At 35.9% G+C, this 19,609-nt stretch overlaps 1 protein-coding gene across 6 annotated transcripts in view; it reads right to left on the reverse strand.

Moving 5' to 3' along the window:
* The window catches only part of MAP3K4 (mitogen-activated protein kinase kinase kinase 4), a 68,167-nt gene that overhangs the window by 28,257 nt on the left and 20,301 nt on the right, over window positions 1-19,609 (reverse strand). For 5 of the 6 annotated variants that reach the window (XR_016464294.1, XM_090135541.1, XM_090135539.1 and 2 more), the window contains exons 3-10: window positions 13,110-14,491; window positions 9,944-10,186; window positions 5,909-6,055; window positions 3,942-4,099; window positions 3,428-3,544; window positions 2,926-3,025; window positions 2,733-2,816; window positions 827-1,093 (exon numbers count right to left, since the gene is read on the reverse strand). Coding sequence is in view for 5 of the 6 variants with exons in the window: in XM_090135541.1 (XP_089991667.1) it covers window positions 827-1,093; window positions 2,733-2,816; window positions 2,926-3,025; window positions 3,428-3,544; window positions 3,942-4,099; window positions 5,909-6,055; window positions 9,944-10,186; window positions 13,110-14,491 (2,498 nt within the window). In the remaining variant the exon portion in view is untranslated. The remainder of the gene's footprint in view (window positions 1-826; window positions 1,094-2,732; window positions 2,817-2,925; window positions 3,026-3,427; window positions 3,545-3,941; window positions 4,100-5,908; window positions 6,056-9,943; window positions 10,187-13,109; window positions 14,492-19,609) is intronic. The other variant, XM_090135542.1, reaches the window with a different exon arrangement.

Here is a 19,609-nt window from a genome sequence, read left to right on the forward strand (position 1 = left end):
TGGGACGCCATTTGCAAACTAAATCCCATCTTCTGCTGTTTTCACTTACTGAATGAAATGTTACCTTCACTACAAGTCCGATGAAATTTTAAAAACTAAATTAAAAGCCTTTTTGTTTGTTTGTTTTTTAATGTTTAGTCTTGCCTACAGATAAACAGTGTTACATATAGAAGTGGTATTTTCAACTGCCTGTAGCTACTGGAGGCCCTCAGAACATCTGAGGCCACACCCAGTGATACAGAAAGTCACTTTGTTAGTAGACAGGAGAGCCCATTTATGGTAGGGATCCAAGGAACTGCATGACATACTAAAAGGAAAATTCACTTAGCTTACCATAAGGGCATGCAAACAGGAAGGGCAGGGAGTTGCAGCTGGCTCAGATACTACAGCACAGCAGAACTACTGGCAGGAACCCTCATTGGCTTGGAATGAAGGGAAGTATGACTGGAAATATTTCTTCCTAAAGAGCCACTGAACATCCAGTAATTCCACAGATATTTTACTTCAAATGTCACAATTCTCTCAAGACTGAAACTAATTTCTTTCAGTGTGTGGAAAACATGCAACTGACCTACATTACTGAAGATTGGTGAGTTCTTAATAAAATATGAAGGTCAACCCTTCTTACTACGGTAAAGATTTGAAGAAACATTAAAATTCAGAGGAGTCTACTAACACAGCTAAGAATCAATCCTGTGCTATAATTTAAATTACTACACATAAAACAAAACATGCCTCACTTAAGTCATTTTGGTTAATCTGGAAGGAGAAGACTTCAAAAAAGCGGAGATAACACAAACAGGCAAAACAAAAAGAAGCAACCCACCTGCATGCTTCGTAGCGTATCAACAGTTTCCACTTGTGGCACTACTTTGACAGGCTGGCCCTCCCATGCACTCCACACATCACCTATATCATGCTCTTTGTCAGTGTGTTTGGTCATTATTAAATAGGCCTCATATGCAACCTCATCTGAATCTTTTGAGCAATCTTTTCCAGCAGCCGCATTTAGGAGCTGCAAAATCACAGACTTTTCACCTGCAATACTATTTGGAACAAATACTTGTAAATTCTCGAGTCCAGGGATTTGTACCTGTAGAAGAAAATAAAATGAGATTGAATGAATGAATTTCCGTTTCTCCTGAGATAAGTAAAACAGTGACATGTCATCTAATTTAAACAACTTATCTCAAGTAGCTGTACAATATGCATGCTAAGGCAATATTTTTAACCAAATCATGAGTCAGAATTGGCCTGTGAAAACAGCAAAATAGTTTCTTTCTGTGATCCATCATAAGGTAACTGATGTAGAGTTTAAGCTGAGTTCTTTCTTCTCAGAGTTGGATGCCACCAAGCTAAGACAAAACACTGCACTCAACATTTTTAACATAAGGCAGGTACATTTCTCAATTAAAATCACTATTATCCATAGGTCAAAATAAAAACTGTTAACATTGTTTTAGATTTCATTAACAGTTTCCCAAAACACTAACGTGCATCTGACTGAATACGTTTTTAAAAATTTAAACTTCCTACACAATGATAGAAGGCCAGTATGCGAAGTGTTCATCACCAAAGTGTGTCTTATCGAGAAACTTAAAAAAGGGGAGAGGTAACACAAAAAAGCAGAAAATCTTAAAGACTTCACAATGGATTATTTAACCCACACGCTCAAACAACCTTTTCTTCAACAAAGTGCAAAGGAACAATGATACTGCCTTTAACAAAATCTAATACTGTGTCTTAGAGCAGCAGTCTAAGAAACAGTAGTTTTTAAAAGTAAATGTAAATTGAAAATTTCCCTGACCACTCTCTCTTTTAAACAGTTCACAGACTAGCGTCCTGCTAAACCAGATGTTTGGGCTTTTTTTTTCTTTTTTTTCCTTTTTCTTTTTAAAGAAATTATAGCTTAGGCTGGAAAGGAGTTCTAAGATCATCTGATCCATAATGGTTTTATACATACATTTAACAACACCTGATGTGCTTCTCTCCTATAAACTTGTCTGTCTTCCCTCAAACCAATGTCCTCTTTTAGCAATCACACATTCAAATCTAAAAGGAAATTTCTCACGTAAAAGTCAGTCAATTGTTACCCAATTGGAAATTATGTACTTTAAACACATATAAGGAAAAAAAACTAGTGCAGCAGATCCAAATAAATATAACTCATTGAAACATTTGATTTATTTAAATTCAAATTACAATAAAGACTAGATGAGCAAGGAATAAAGCATGAACCATTTGTGTGGGAGTTTATAACCCAGTCAGTATTGGGCACCTGTGCCCAATGGAATTAATTTAATTCTGCTGTGCATCAGTTTTCTAGAAACAGTTAATAGAATCATAGAATCATTAAGGTTGCAAAGGACCACTGATGTCATCTAGTCCAACCACCAACCCATCACCATATGCCCACTCCTTACTAAGTGTTACTATTCCTCTCTTACAAGATGGGGAAGTGCTACTACTGCAGCATTGTTGCACTTCCTAAATTAGAAATCTTTGGAAAGACAAGGAATTAGACTCTGATTTCCCAAAACATAAGCTATCATTTTCACACAAGTACAGACAAAGGAAATAATTGTACTGCCACTATTCAGTATTAAATACATGACATTTTAAATGTTAAGATATACAGGTGACATTTAAAAAATTGAAAATATTAACATAAATATGCTTTGTGCTTTACTTAGCATCCCCACACTAATTTCATGCATTTGATCTCAATTTACCTTCACATACTCTTTTGTTTTCAGAGCATTCAGAAGATCTCGGACAGGGGCTGACAATGCAAACTCTGCTGCTATTTCAAGATCCTAAAAGCAACACCAAAACAAAAGAATATACTTTCAAACTAAATTTATTTAAAGCATATAAACAATAGTGAACATCTGTAAATCACATGAAACGCTACTGTGAACTTACCTTCCTTAGCATTTTTGCAAATCCAAGAGCCTTAGAGGCCCTTTCTCTAGCTTCATGAAACAGTTCTTTGAGTGCTCGGCTGGTCTCTATGACAGATCTCCTGAAACATTGGTAGGAATGAAGTGACAGTGTTTCAATAAAGCATGTTAACATTTACACAGCTATTAGAAGATTTTTTAATTTGTCTATCAATAGAAAGATCATAGAAAAAAATATTTACAAGCAGATGATTAATATCAAATTGAATTTGTCCATGCACATTTTTGTTAAGGATATAAAAACAGAATTTTAAGATCATTAGATAACAATTTCTGACACTGAATTAAAAGAAGGTTATTAGGTTTTAAAAGAATGATTCAATATTACAGAAACATCAGCAAAAGAGTCTATGGAATGTCACATTTACTAAGTTTTCATTCTAAGAATTAAAATGCAGTATGTACCTGTCAGGGGCAAAGAAACACAAGTGTGCTTATTATTATTAAGCCAAAGGGCTTAATACCTTATTTCATCTGATGCAGTACTGTCATCGGCACTGGCCCAAAATTCATCACAACTGTCTTGTAGTCCAGAATCTAAAAATATTCCTGTAGATTTCAGCAGCATTCCTGCAATATCACTGTAGCAACAGAAATGGTGGAACTTCAGTTTTATTCAGGGTAGCATGATACCTTAAATTTCTTCCTACTCTATCCAAAGCAAGAGAGCTGTGTTGCCAAGTCCAACTGAAGAAGCAAGCAACATCCTGGGGGCCCTCTATTACTCCACATGTGCAGGACTAGCAGGAACTGGGACTCTCAATTTTAGTAGTTATTCCAGTTATAGCTAGAGTAAGTGCAATCTGCACTTACTGGATCCTGTAGCTACACTCATTGCAACAATCCAATAGCTCAGAGAAAGACTATTACCTGCTTACTGAAGCCTCAAGAAGCCCAATCTGGGAACCCTGAACAAGTACTAACTCACATAAAAACCTGGTACAAATTGGCATCATAAACAGAGTAATTAAAACCTACCAGAATAGTTTTCCAGCTTGAGCTTCTCCTCCTCTTATATAAGGAGTTATTTCTTTGGTGAAATTCCATTCTTCCTCTAGGAGATTTTTTAAACTATGAGACGCTTGAGGTAACTGCTGTAGCATTTGGATCCAGCTTCGCATGTAATCAAAGTAAACCTGCATGTGGAAAGAGATATTTAAGCAGAAATTGTTACACAGCCTGCAACTAAGGACTACAACTTCCCAAATCAACAAACAAACTTAGTATTATACAGTCTGTAGAAAATATTTCTACATGCTTTGTTTGCTAGGAATGAAAATGAGTTATGTTGTTCCACAAAGATGGTGAAACTTATGACTCAGGAAATAAAAAAGTAGCGCTGAAATACACTCTCTACAATACTCTTCTGAAAATACTTGTAGGGTCATCACCTTACTTGCTGTGCTGCTATCCACCACCACATTGCTAAATACATACTGTAGTTAGAGCTTGTAAAAGCAGAACTACTGGGAAAAAAAAAAAAAAAAAAAAACATTCCTAAATCTTTTATTAACTGGATTATTCAAAAATATTTGGATCCATACTCCTGGGTATGGGTAAGTGCAGAGAACAAGCCTCTCAGATTCTGTTATACCTTATATCCCTTTCTGCCAACCCTTACTTCTCATATTTTTTTTTCATTATTATAGTTTTAATCTAACTGAAAAATCCAGGTAAGTACAGTTCTTCAAACATTTGCACTTAGGGATCACGAAGAACTCAAAAAAAAAAAAAAAAAAAAAAGCAACTATTTAACTATTTAACCATATGTTTTGTTTGATAATCCATAAAATCAACAAATGGCCCTCATTAGAAATGGATAAAATTTCCTATTCTTTTCAGGTATTTTCAGATCACAATGTTATAATACCAAGTTATGGAAAACTTAAAACTCTACTTGATGGTGGGCAAACACCGTGGTGCTTTTCTGAATTCTGATAAGATTATTTCAGCTTGCACAGTCCTGTTACCATCCCTTTCGTGACTTACAAAATGCAAGGTCCTCATACAATTGAAACTGCTGTCAAAGTTTGAGCTCTTGCCTCACAGCACAAAACACTACAGCTACATAACAAAATAAGTAAGGAGTTTCAGAACAGACAAGATGAATCATTTTCCTTTCACCTAGACAGGTCATTTCTGCTGGAAGTTTCTTGAAATTTCAGATAGCAATAAAGGCAGACATTCTGCATAACAAACTTTAGCTGTAACAGCCTATTTTCCCCAATACGGGCAACAAAAAACAGGGTAACAAGAAAAAACTATGTATCCTCAACAACTGATAGTACCAGCAGCTCTGCTGATAAAACACTAGTAAATAAGATACTGAAGTATATCTCATTGATCTTGGTTTTATTTGTTCTTTGGTTTTTCCCCCAGAACAGCAAGGACTCAAACAACTCATACAACTCAAAAATAATAAAAATAAGTCACATCTAAAGGAACAGCAATTTAAATTAAATTTACTTGATTTAAGTATTACTTTTAGGATTATTCAGAAGTAAAGCACTTACCCTGAAGATACTTTTATGCTTCAATTATTACAATAATGAACACAGATTAAAAATAAGGCACCTTTCATGGATGAACATAAGGTATTAAAGTATTAAGACACAATGTTGGTCAAACAATTGTATTTTTTTATTCACTACTAGAAGATTATTAAACATTTAAAAAACTGTATACTGTATGCAATTGACAGGTCTATTTATGAAGCATTTTCTTGTAAGCACATGCTATTTACAGAACTACTGTTCCATGGTCCAGTAAACAAGAATGAGTATTGTTTTAAATGACAATGCTATTGTATTATCTTTTAAGAGTCCTTTAGAAGAAAACAGGTTAGCAATATCTATACCTAACAGGAACAATACACATCTATGAGCATTATTCAGATCAGTACTCTTAGTAGAACTCCAAATGCCTGCCCTCGTTTTGAAGCTTACCATTAACATTTTATGCAGGTCCTCTTCAAAAGCATCAATGTTGCAATCAATCTTTTGCAAGTCATCTAACACCTCACGCAACATAAATTGGTAATATTGCTTCATTAACAGGCCACCCTTCAGAACCTCCTTACACTCTCTCACTAGCTGCAAAAGAAAAACCCAAAAACTGGAGTCAGTCAAGACACTACTCATAAATTGTCTCCAGGATATGAAAACTTAATTTTGTCAGATGTTTGTCTTAGTTTATCACTGAGCAATTTCTAAACGCTTTTAGAAATGCATGCAGGTCACTGTGTATGTCTCCAGGGGAGATCTGTGCTAGTTTGCCCATATTACTTAACTGTCATCACATCATTTGCCACATAACTGTAAATGGAGATTGGAGCTGACATTTCATATTCTGTTTTCCATCCAGGGCCACAGTAAGCATCTCACTGGATAAATTAAACATTTGGAAGTGGGCAACAGGTCTCACGATGACCAAAAGCAAGTTTAAACAGAAGCAAGTCATGAATAATATGCAGCATATTTGACAGAAACTTTGAGACTTATGAGAAATATGTTACTACACAAATTTGATTTTCAATCTATTGGTAATGTTTCCACAACTCCGAAATCTGTACCTGAAAAGCAGCTGATACTCATTCTGCTGTTTCACTGGAAATAGCTAACCTTAGGCAAAAGATCTTCTGACTACTACACGTTTGCTTTTAGTCAAACAGTGGTCATTCTTACCTGTAAGCTTACAACTTTTATTTGTCTAAAGAAACATGCACAAGCACAAACACAGGAGTACATAACACAACAGATTTCAACCCCCCACTAGCAAACGTCTCTCTCAAAATCCCTTGCAGAGCAAAGTGTGTATTCTTTTGAAATTATCATCAGTCTCCAGGTCTGGCATCCCGACCTTTTTTGAGCACCAAATTCATTAAATTAAGAATTAATTAATTAAAAAGAGAAAAGAGAAGGGTACATTTGGGTGGTCAGAGGGGATGGAGTTGTTGGTTGGTTAACCTTTTTGAATTCCTTTGTAACGGCTGTCCTGACAAAAGAAAATATCACTATCTCAATATATGAGAAAGTACAATGGCATGAAAGCAAAACACCTACAGCCATAATATGGCAAGAGCACTTTTGAATCTTTTACAGGCGAAAACACAATACACTATGTCCTCTCAGCATGCAGGGGAAAAAGCAATGGTAGCTTTCTAACCTCAGTCTTAGATCTGTTAGCAGTTCAAGGAAAAAAAGGAAAAAAACCACAGTAATTTACTATAATGTGAAAATCTAAAAATCAGACATTTATATCCCCAGTGTGTCTTATTTAAAAATGAAAGTGTCCCACTCTCCACTCAATCACATACAGCATACACAGTGCTAATCTATTGCTTCATTTCTGCCACTGGACCCACAAAGGAAAGCATCATTTGTTCAAAGAATTTAAAATTGGTATCTAATAATCAATCTCTTACTCACAGAGACAGGTGGGACTTGGCAGTATCACTTGTCCCTAACACTTTACTTCATATTTTAGTACACTTTTACAGATATTAGAAAAGTACTTCTAATCCTTGCAGAGGATCCCTTGTCTATTCCAAGATAAAATACTATCAAAACACCATTAAAAAGAGATTTCTTATTTAAACAGTACTGCCCATACAGTAAGGTACAGTGTTATTCAATAACAGAGCATAGGATTTACAAAAAGAGCGAACTACAAATATGTAATACTAATTCTAAATGTCAGCTTTAGGAACAGAAACTTACAAGGCAGTAATCAAATCAAAAACATGATCTATAAACTGAAAATATTACCACTATTATTGGTTTGTTTGATGAGCCATTTTTTGTTTAGGGTGCTTCTAGAAGAATTTCTTTTCTGCAGAGGAGGTGGGATGGGTCAGAGCCTCTGGAGCACCATAGTTTAGAGAAAGCAATTTTATAAGATCTTTTTTTTTCCCCTAAGTATTTACTTGACCTACAAATTCATTATCTGTCCCCAAACATTTAAATTTATCCACTACAAATTTTCAAAACTTACATCGACATCTACTCTAAATGACCTATATTTATACATAACACATAAAATCCAATCAAGCAAAACCAGTCAACTTGTCAGTACATTGTGGCTCCTCTCCAGACAGAATCAGTCACTTAGCAGACAATCAGGTAGCTGCAACTTTTCCCTTTTCAGCCAGGTCAGGCTACCTACAAGGAATGTGTACTACATGAGAGCTAACAGACAATACCCAAAATGTTGTCAGCTAACTTTTCAGAGGGGCTGCTGACCCAAAGATTTCAGGAAGCAACATGCTGGCACAGGCTGCCCAGAGAGGCTGTAGATGCCCCGTCCCTAAAGGTATTCAAGGCCAGGCTGGATGGGGTCCTGGGCAGCTTGGTCTAGTATTTGATATGGAGGTTGGTGGCCCTTCATGCAGCAGGACAAGTTGGAGCTTGACAATCCTTGAGGTCCCTTCCAACCCAAGCCATTCTATGATTCTATGTGCTGTTAAGGCTATCCAGAGAGAGTGCTGACACATAGTGTTTTTACCACCCAAACACAAATCCTTTGACTGCTTTCTTCTTTAATTGTTAAAATATGTGTTCAAATACTGCCTGGTTAACAAGTGTGTGGATAACAGAATTCTAAGAAATAAGCACCTGCATCAACTTACAGTATGCTTTAGTGCTTCTGGTTACAGACCTAAGGGATCTTGAAGAAGAAGAAAGTATGTAAATTGCACTCTTCTAATACAGTATCCTATAAGCTGAAAATAAAAATCTTCAGGTGTACCAATCTAATTTTTCCACCGAATTTTGTAAGGTAAAAGCTTTTAAGACAGTAAGTCCACTTCTCAGGACAAACTCAAGACAGGTGAGAATCATCTTGAACTACAGAATATTGTGTGGGATAGTAAGCATTTGCTCAGTTAAATTCATTTTTTTTAATGTAATTAGTGAGACAGTAAATACAATCAAAACAGTTTGTAACAAATATATTGTTTTCCAGGAAGAAATAGTCATTTTTGCACAACTCAAATTTCATAAATATAACGTAAGGGCAAAAAAATATAATCTGTCTCTGGAAAAGAAGGATGTTGCACTTTATAATACAGTATACTATTCTATAAATATGACTATTGAGATTGAAATTGTAAGTTCCCTCACTAAAAGAGCTGTCAGAAACTTATGTGGCTGGGACTATAACGTACCCTGGCAATTTATTTTTGAGTTCTGAATAACTATAATGTGAAATCATACTCAGTCAGAGAGCGTATTTAAATGTTTACCCTGAAAGACCACCTGACAAAGCCATATTCTGGTTATATTCACCAGGGAGCAGGGACATGAGTTTAGATCAATGTTTCTCAAAGCCCAGTCCAAGACACACTGATACTATCTGAACAGCCTTTCTCATATGAGATAACTATCAGAAGAGAAATCCTCATGGAAAATTCTCAACCTGTGACAGGACTCACAATCTTGGGTAAGCACACTTAAAAAGGTCAGATATTTACATACAAAATATTGCACAATAAGAGCATTTTTTCCCATTTAGTTTTTGTTCTTAGTCAGCTTACCCTATGCATCCACACCACATTGGTAGAGGTCTTTCATGCACAAAGAAAAAAGGATCAAATGAAATGTACAAGAAATATACAAACCCTTAAATCTGTTCCCATAAAACTGGTTACTCCGCCTAGAAAACCCATATACAAATAAGTGTGCTGGACAAGATTACATAGCTTGTAATGCAAATGGAACAAACACTATTTACCTTCGCTGGCTGATAATTCTTTAATCACCAACTTTGATTCCTGGATGTCTAAATCAGAGAGGTATACATAACCAGTTGTTTACCAGGCAAAAACCACATCTCCATACAAAATAAAGACAATCTATAGAAATTATTACATAATTATATACTCTCATTTCTTAAACAAATCCTCTTTAAATAGACGACCTTATTAAAATGAAAGAAACAAAGTAATTTCAAATAGAAAAAAATTAAAAACACTTGAAGCAAACCTGTTTAATACTCAAAAGAGATGGTTCCCCAGCAGGCCTTTGTTCCAACCTTAGCTTGAGACATTCATGGATAACATTGAGCAGGACTCGGCAAAGGACCAAGAATGCAGGTTCAAAAGATGGCAAATCCATGGATTTCAGTTCTTCCCATGATACAGTGCTGCATTTTTGCTCACAGCAAGGTGGGGAATTTAATAACTGCACATAATCTGAACACAACATGGGATCTGGACATTCTGAAAACTGTAACAAGAAATAGGTATCATAAAAAGGATCCCTAAATTCTTTAAGATTTAGGGTCTATTCAAAGCAGCATACAAAAAAGACTATTTTTAAAAGGTAAGGTTCTATTACAGCTGCCTATTAATTAATTGGCAAATCAACCACAGAAGTTTCAACACTATTTTCATTTTTTTGTTCAGGTGGTGTTCGTTTTTTTTTTTTTTAATCATCTTGTTATTTTTAAAGCTAACACTATTTTTTGTTTTGTTTAATTTGAGGATCACCATACTGAATTTAACACCAATGTACCCTTGGGAGTGAACAACACAATTATTTACTTTATGTTACTGATTTAAAATAATTAAATCACTGATTAAACATCAAAAATCACTACAGAGGAAGAAACTGAAGTTTGAGGTTATCACAAACACAACAATTAAGCCTAATATAATATAGGAATATATATACTTAAATCCTCATACGGTACAGTACTTGAAATTTTTACAATATATTAAAAATAATAAGAAGAAATAAAAAGGCTTTACACTAATGACTACGAATTAAGAAACAAGATTGCACTTGTTTAGGTCAGGCAAGTAACATCATTCCTTTTCAAATACACAGAACATCTACAATTTTTGTTTTCCAACTGTCTTATACAAAAGTATACATTATAAAGTAATGCAATTTTCATAGAACTGTCACTAGCTAAGCTGAACAAAACGTATAAAATAACATGCTCTGAATTTTGGTAGATAAATTGAAAATGAAATTTAAAGAGGAAGCTGCTTTTTCCCATTCTTAAACTTATTCTTTCATTTAAATAAAATGACATTTCTTATTAGTGATAATAATTGAAAAAATCTGAACTGTACACTCTAGACATCTAAACTATAGGGCTTTTGGTAATACTCTATGAAAAACTGCACATGTAGTCATTGTGGGTTTTCATCTAGGAAGAAAAGGCTCATCTCAACACGTATGCAGATCTTAGTGATAACAACAAATAGTACATAATATAAGATTTGTATAAGATTGAGTCCATTTTATTCCAATTCTTATGTCCTAGCTGCAAAGTATGAATATCTTTTATTGGTATATTAAATTTAAATAGCATTTTCTAGGTTTTTCTTCAAAGTTAAATTGAACATCACTTCAAAGGAAAGGAAAATATGAGAAATATGATTAGAATCTTACAGTGAGGCCTACAAGGATTAAAAAATTTAAGTCATTTTTAAGACCCTTATCTAAATTTTTTTTTAAAGTTTCCTATTTTATGCTTACACATTCTTTATGTCTAAAGTACTGCACAAGCTCTGCTTTCTCAAAAGAGCCACACAGATTTACAGGCACAAAGTCCGTTTTTTAGTGTATTTATTTTTTCAATTTAATTTAGTTTCTCAGTTGGCAAAGGGATGGGATAGCATATTCATTACAATCTAATGTTAGAACAAAATATTATGAGCTGCAGATTCTCAGGTGGTTTATAAACCACTAGCTCATTATGCAGACAGCAAACGTGCATGAGTGGGATTTCCTCTACATCCAGCTCAGCTGAAGTCTAATCAGTAGTTAATCAGCTTTTTAAGAGGTATATTAATGTCTTTTTGGTGTTAAAATCTTTTGCATAAATCTAGCTTCTGAAGAATAGCACAACTGCTAAAGGCTTTTATACAAGACACTTTCATTAATAATAAATTATGAAGATGCTTCACCTCTACAAAATATTATTATATTTGAGAAATACAATCCTCATAGTGATGCAAGCGTAGTGTTGGAAAAATCTAGCTATTATAAAAATATTTAAGAACTAAGATATGAATAAAAGTAATGAAACAAAACTGAATAAATGTGCTATTTCATTTCCTAACATTAGGACATCAGCACACGACATTAGGACATTTAACCTCATGTTGTTCAGCTTAATCTTATCTTAATCTTGAACAGGTCCAATATCAACTTCTTTCAAGTGTCTATGCTTCTTTAAAACAAACAAACAAAAAAGAGAAAACAGAAAACCCAAGCCATTTATTAAGATCCTGCATAAAACATTTTTAAAATCCAGTCACTTTATATTTATAAATTCAGTTATTCTCAAAAATAACCTCCAAGGGAGTTACGGATCCCTGTTTCTTTTGCAAATGTGACAGTCACACTTAGAGATCAGTAATGTGTTTCACACCATATACAATATCCATATTAGAATGGGAATGTTAGCTAAGAAAACCTTAATCCAGAATCCCTTGTTAGACCCCAGATTTTTCCACATCATCAAGGAGGGCAAATAATCCGAACTACCAGTTGTTCCTAACACAGCATTGCCCAGAAGTTAGATAACAGTTTAAGAAACTGTATTCTGCCACAAGTTACCATATGAAACCTAGGCTACCGTCCTTCACTTACTTCTTATCTCATAATTTTATTAACTCTCAATTATTCTTTATTAAGAATATAGCATCATCCAAGGAAAAAAAAAAAATAATAAAGAGGTAGTTGAAAAAGGCAGTATGCTAACATGACTTGCTTTGGTAAATTTCAAGAGTCCATTTACTTATCCAGTCTGACCTTAAGCATAATGCACCACCACAGTATTTCATTCATTTAGGTAATGAAAAAAAAAAAAAAAAACACACTAATTATGTTTTGATAAAGGATGTCTTGCAGAGAGACAGTCGATCCTGAAGATAAGTAAAAAGTATCACTTCCATAGCTACCTCATTCTGACTCGCAGCTCTGGCTGTTAGGAAATTTTATGAGCTTCACACATTCTAAGTCAAATAACAGATTCACTTCAACAGAAGTAGAATAGGGCTTTTAATCATAATATACATTATCTTCCAAAACCAGAAAAGCAATCAATACTTCTGTATGGCTCTAATTCCTCCAGTTTCAGTTAAAAACAATACTGTAGATGGAGGCACCCATTTACACAGTAACAACCTACCTCCAGTGGGCAATCACTCCTTACCAACGCCATACGAGCCCTTTGCAATGAACCATGCATTAGCTTGTGCAGTCTTAAAATTAGCTTCCTCAACCCCATTTGCTTCAGTGCTTTGTCTACAAACGGCCTGTAAATAGAAGTCAAACAGTGCTTGCTGCAGCCTGCCTCAGCACTGCATTCTGGAATAATCCAAGAGGCAGAGTCATCCCCAGATTCAAGCCTATCAAGCTTCCTTGAAAAATGGTCCTGAAAGTCAAAATTTGGCTGATTAGTAAAACTGTTCTGGATGGCTTGTCTAAGTTCCTCAACATTCTCCTCAGAGATTTGTTCTTCGCCATCACTCTCCTCTGTGCATGTTCCTGAGGATTCCTTTACGTCAGTTTCCCTATCAACTTCTCCATCCTCTGGATCATTGTCCTTAGATGGTCGAGGAGAAGGAATTTCAAACACTGGCCAGCCAATGTCAGAGAGATTTTTGATACCCAAAACAGTCCCCATAATCCTTAGTTTTTGATTTAAGTCTTTTGTAATGTTCAACCACAGACAGAGTGCCTGCACTCTGTCTTGGAAGTCCTTTGCAGCATATTTTTCATAGTCCTTTTGAAGAGCCTGCAGAGATGGATAAAGTGCTTCTATATACTCTAGCAGCTCCATTATTCGCTTTACTTGCTCAAATGAGATCCGCTGGCGATGGAGGTGTTCGTGGTAACTTGAGTAACCCAAAGCACTAGTTGCACGTGTAGCTTTGCAAACTCCTTCTCCCGACGTACCATTGAGACTGGCTCCGTTTTTTACATAGGAGAAGCTTCCATAGTTCACTTTGAACGTAAGGATTTCATTGATAATATCAGGGATAGCTTGACGGGCTGCATAGAGATAGAGGTCTTGGTCATTAATGCTCCGGCCAGCATGCCAAGCTTGCAGCTCCAGCCAGATCAGTTCATTGGATCGGTTCAGCCAGACAGAAGAGGTGCTTTCCTGCCCTCTTTGTTCCCTGTCCTTTTTTTTTGAGACTGAGGTAAGTTTTAACAAAAGCCGCAAGGTTTCAAAGAATTTTAAGCGATCTGCTGGGCAATCAGTCCTAGAAGTCTGGCGTGCAGTTCTGGAGATTGGCATGGGCACAGAGACCGGAAGCTTAGCATTGCTACAGCCAAGGCTGAGGTAAGGCTTATTGAGATCAACATCTGGAATTGTTTTTTTTGGCAGAGACCCACCAACTGAGTCTAACATAAATGAGCACTGCACATTTTTCTTGTGATCTCGTTCTGTTGTCCTTAGAGTGTCACGAATTTTTTTCCCTTGTTTATAGCTGTGCTCCTCCGCATTCTCAACGGTTTTCCCATTGTCTTTATGCACAGATTGAGGTGGTATACTCATCTTTTCTGTAATTAAAAAAAAAAAAGAGAAATAATCTGACTAAACCAACAAGAAAATGCATCATTCAATCAGCTTCCAATCATATTTCTTGGACATGCATATAACATTTCCTAATACTAGTAAAACAAAAATAAGGCAGGGGTAGAAGTAAAATGAAGTCTTCTAAATGACCATTAGTACAGCAGAATCAATAGTAATACCAAAGGATTTTTTTCCCCTCTTATTTTACCTTTTATGTAGAAAGGACCTCAAGAGAATTTTCATCATCCTGAGTATGTCATCTATAGAGAACTGAGTACAATCAAGAAGGAAAGAATGTTTCCAAAATTAAAAATAAGTCTGGATCATCATTCCTCTAACCAAGATATACTACAAGAAAAGCATCCCACACAGATGATGACTAACAGCATGTCTCCAGCTTCAGCAGCTGGACTACAGGACAGGTGGTGGAAAAAAAATATGCCTCTAGCTACATGCAATTTAGAATTCTGTTTTAAGCATTATTTAATCTTTCTAATTTAGTCTGCAATCTGAGTTTAAAAACCAGAAAGCAATCCTTGCTGAAAAAGCTTTCAAGTTCACCTCTAACATTCGAGGCTTGGCCAGGTAAGGCAAAGAAGTACACAGACACTCCCATGAAGTGTGCACTCTCCTCCTCTTTTTCACGTGTTCTGGGAACCCCTGAAAAGTATGCCCTCTCAGTTTCCAAGCAAAGCACATCTGAAAGCTCAAGTTGCCAGGTGTTCTGGTTGGAGGAGGAGTTCTCATCAGGCAGTATAGAACAACCCTTCAACCAAGTGCAGGAAAATCCATGCAGAACAAATTCTGACATTTGTTAACATCTTTCTTTGAAGACTTACAGAGATCTGCCAACAAAATCCACATCTGAGCAGAGGTTAAAGGAAAAACCCTAAATAAAACAGGCATTCTGCCAAAGGATCACATTCAAGATAAGGTTTGTTGCTGAAGACAGTAACTTTTATTAACCCAACAGGTAATTTGAGACAAGTTTGTGGATTACTAACCACTTCTGAGGTCTAAAATAAAAGAAAGAATCTTCAAATAAATTTGAAAATAAATCATTACAGACTTTTTCCAAGATGCCATCATTCCAAGATGCTATTTCATTCTTCTTATCTCTAGGCTATTACAGTAACCCCATTAGGCAGCTTATTGACAAAAACAAGGGATTACTGAAAATAGAGCATTAAAAACTCAACAGATCACTCCTTATCTGATCTTCTCATCAGTTATCTTCCCCTCCAGGTTCTATTCTCCATCTTCCTAATCCCCAACCAACTCCTGCTCTACCTACCTGTCTGTTTCTGCCACACCTCAACCTATTCAAACTCCTTTCGCTTGCAATTAACCTTTTCATCCCATTCTGCAGGATCCTTGTACATACTTCCACTTTTCACTGTTCTGGCTCATGCACTTCTTACAGGTTGACAGCTTCGTTCTCTAAATCCTCTAGATCCAACAGTTAAGAGCACACAAATGTTTCTCAATTTCCTAGTCCAGGACTTGAACAAAGCCCAGAATGTTGCAGAGATGATGTTCAAATTCCTGGAAAGTTTCTGCTTGAAGATCAAAGCTTGCTTAAGTCTGCCAAACTCCTATGGCACACATGAATGGATTTTTTAATTTGTATTTTAATCACACACTCACGGGAGTTAATATATATTACAACTAACCTATTGCTTGGAAATAGCATTTCAGTAGATCTTTTCCTTCGAAGAATTAGCTCAGAAAGGTATCTTGATAAGGAACATTGCCAAACCTTAATCTTAAATCTTAAAGTCATTACAAACCACATTTTCAGCTGTTAATGAGCTATAAGCAAGTTAATAATGGTGAGACTTGCCACATTGTTTCCTTCCACTCTTCATATCTAAAAAAAAAATAATTTAATCCTTGCAGGATGTACCATACCCCCCACAGGACTGTGGTAGGCCACAATGTGTATAACAGCACTTCATTCTGAAAAAGAATATCTTCTGAAGGATATAAGAAAGAAAGGAAAAACAAAGTCACAGAAGAGGACAGCATGAAGATCCTGGTTCTCATTGAAAGACTGAATAAGAAAAATAGCTAGAGAGCAGAATAGTCAACAGGGCTGTTACTTGTACTTTAAAACCACCATCTGTATTGCGATAAAAACTGAAAGTTTGACATTCAAAAAGTAGGGACTTGCAGACGGAAAAAAGAATTTCAAGGTTATGGCAAATGACTGCCATTCTAGAAAACTTAATCATACTTCTAATTCCAGCCAAATACTTTTCTCAAGAATGCAAACTAAATCAAGCTTTTCAAACAAATACCCACTAAAAAAAAAAGCTACTCAATTTCAGGTCTAAATACTTGGACTCAGAAATTGTACCGAGAATTGTAATGAAAGTAATGTGGAATTCTACTTTCAAAACAGACATTTCTATTAAATAACCCTACCGCCGGGGAGTGGGGAGCAGGGAGCATGTCAGATTAACCACACAAAAGCTGAAGCAAGAATAATTCTGGGGATAATTTATTTCTATATGCAAAATACTTAGGAGAAGCATAACAGTCTATGAGACTATAGGTATTTCACTTAGATACCATCTGATTTGTTTATAAATTTGGAATCTGGAATGTTATATCAGGTCTATGAGGGCAAATAGAAAACATGTGATCAGTAAAGCAGTTTTAAAGCATTCAACTGCATTCTGCATGCACCTGTAAACATTTTTTTATCTTAAAATGCTTTAAGTTCTCCATCTGTCTTATAATACACGCTGGAACTGAGAAACTTTCTAGTATTAGGTATATGTCACCATAATTCCAGAATTCAACATAATTCAAGATTTTTAGCACAGAAACTTCTCTTTGCAAATACCAAGTTTACTAATAACTTTTAAAGTACTTTCATTTCAGGCATTTGTGTGCCTTTCTCTCAATAGCTACCAAGTACAGCAGCTGTCAACACACAAAGAATACAAGCACAGTTATGCTCCTGGAAATGGAAAGCTATCAGCTATGAAATTCGCTGTCATTGATTCTACATTTATCTACTCAAACACTCTGTGTTGGACAGCAGCACCAAATTCTTACTGGTTGCCAACTACTGATATTAGCCAGCACCAGTCTGAGAGCACTGCTGAGTGTATTAGCTTGCATTCCACGTCACAACTGGTGCTGCTGCAAGGAGACATTAGCCCAAAAAGCTAAGACAAAGCAGCAAGAACACATGCTCTGCATTTGCAGGAAAGGAGGATGATTAAGACAACTAGCAGAGATGAAACACACACACCCAAACCTCCCAAACTCAGTAGATTAGAAATAGATTGACTTTATGGCACTTTGATATTAAAAATGTTGGTAACCAGGTAAAACAAATTAAATCACTCACTGAAATTACATTCTAGTTACCACAGGTTCTAAATCACTTTATTTGTTATTTTTAACATGTTATTCTCCTTTTATATTCATCTTCAGTTTCCCATCTCAACAGAAGAGAAAAATAAAAATAAGTAAATGTGATTATGAGACAACCAAAGTGTCTTAATACTTGAATATTCATCAATCCTAACAAAGCCCTCGCACAATAAACCACAAATGGTTTCAAAATACTCTCAGGCTTTTGCATAAACAAATGCTAATGACTTGAATATATCTGACAATTCTGCAACAACTGTTAAAGTCAATGGTAAACTGAATGAGTTTCTACTGGAAATTTTATTGTAGTTCTATATCATAGGTACAACATAACTTGTAAAGCAAGTTAAGCCATACTAACAGTTTTTCAGCTGCCATTATCTGTAACGCTGGATGAGGCAGGGAGGCTTTATGACTAAGTAACAACTAACCTGGGGGAAATAGAGAGGCTCATTAGAGTCTGGGATCTTAAAGACTTCACTCAAAAAATGAAAATTAAAAACAAAAAAACAATACAAGCTGCATCCAGGAACACATCATAGTATATAAATAAGCAGCAACTTGAATTAAAAAATGACACACGGCCAAAATTCTTTTGAGTACTGAGTACATTCCCATTGTATGAATCACAGTCGTAACAGAAATCACGTAGGTGGCCGCAGTCAGCCTCTGCCTCTTCCCCTGAGACTGCACTGCTGTTGAGAAGTTCTTCCAGAACAAAAGGGGGATAAGAACTGACAGCTTCCCTACAAAACAAACTTATGAGTACAGCTGAATCAATGCAGACTGAGGCGTAGTTGTAAAGAAAAGACAAGGAAATTGTGTTTGGGATCCTATCAGGTAAAACAGCTGACAACTAGAAGTTCATGTGTGCACAGGAACAGGATCTGAGTCAGAAAAAACAACAAAATAAACAAGAGTAACAAGCACCCAAAAGCAATTATTGCCCATCCAAAGTGACAGATCCTTGTTCCTCTATTTAGCTTCTGATTATAGCATTCACTCTCTGCCAATGAGTATACTCTGTCATGGTTCCAGAGTCTCATGTGCTATCAAGCACAAAATGAGGCCATTCAAAGATGTGCAACTGCATCATTCCCTCAAAATGTTATTCGTTTATGTAATCTCAACTTAAAATACTCTTACTTATAATTCTCATAACTTTAATAATTCTTGTTTTTCCTTTCACAGACAACTTTTGCTCTGTAGTTATGTACCACCATAGTTTTCACATAACTTCCTATCACTTGTGCTATGTGAGACAGATTTCTTGCATATCTCAATTTCATGAATTCTCCAGTTCATTTCAAGCTAGAACACAAACATTTGCCCTACCCTTGATCCTTGACTATGACTGAATATCTATGACTAGTTTCAGCACGTAATTTGCTTTGTTACTGTGAGATAATTGCTATAAGTGACTTGGAAATTAAGGTACGGCGCTGTTCACCAGGGTACAAAAGCAGAGTGCAGCTGGTCTGGATGGCATCCATTCCATAGAAGTTCCCTAAACAACCGTAGGTGTTGGCAATATCAGGGAGCTCAATGTGCTGACTCTAAGAGAAATGCTATGGAGGGTGGAGCAGAGTGAAGACACCATGGCCAGGTTTTGTGACGGACAAAAACTTGATGGTACTACAGAACTGTTAAGATGCATATTTACTCCCTTGGGCCAACAGTCTGCCATCTCTTGACAAAGTGCCATCCTTTGC

This window comes from Phasianus colchicus, chromosome 2 (assembly GCF_987193195.1).
Source record: "Phasianus colchicus chromosome 2, bPhaCol1.hap1.1, whole genome shotgun sequence".
Taxonomy (NCBI): domain Eukaryota; kingdom Metazoa; phylum Chordata; class Aves; order Galliformes; family Phasianidae; genus Phasianus; species Phasianus colchicus.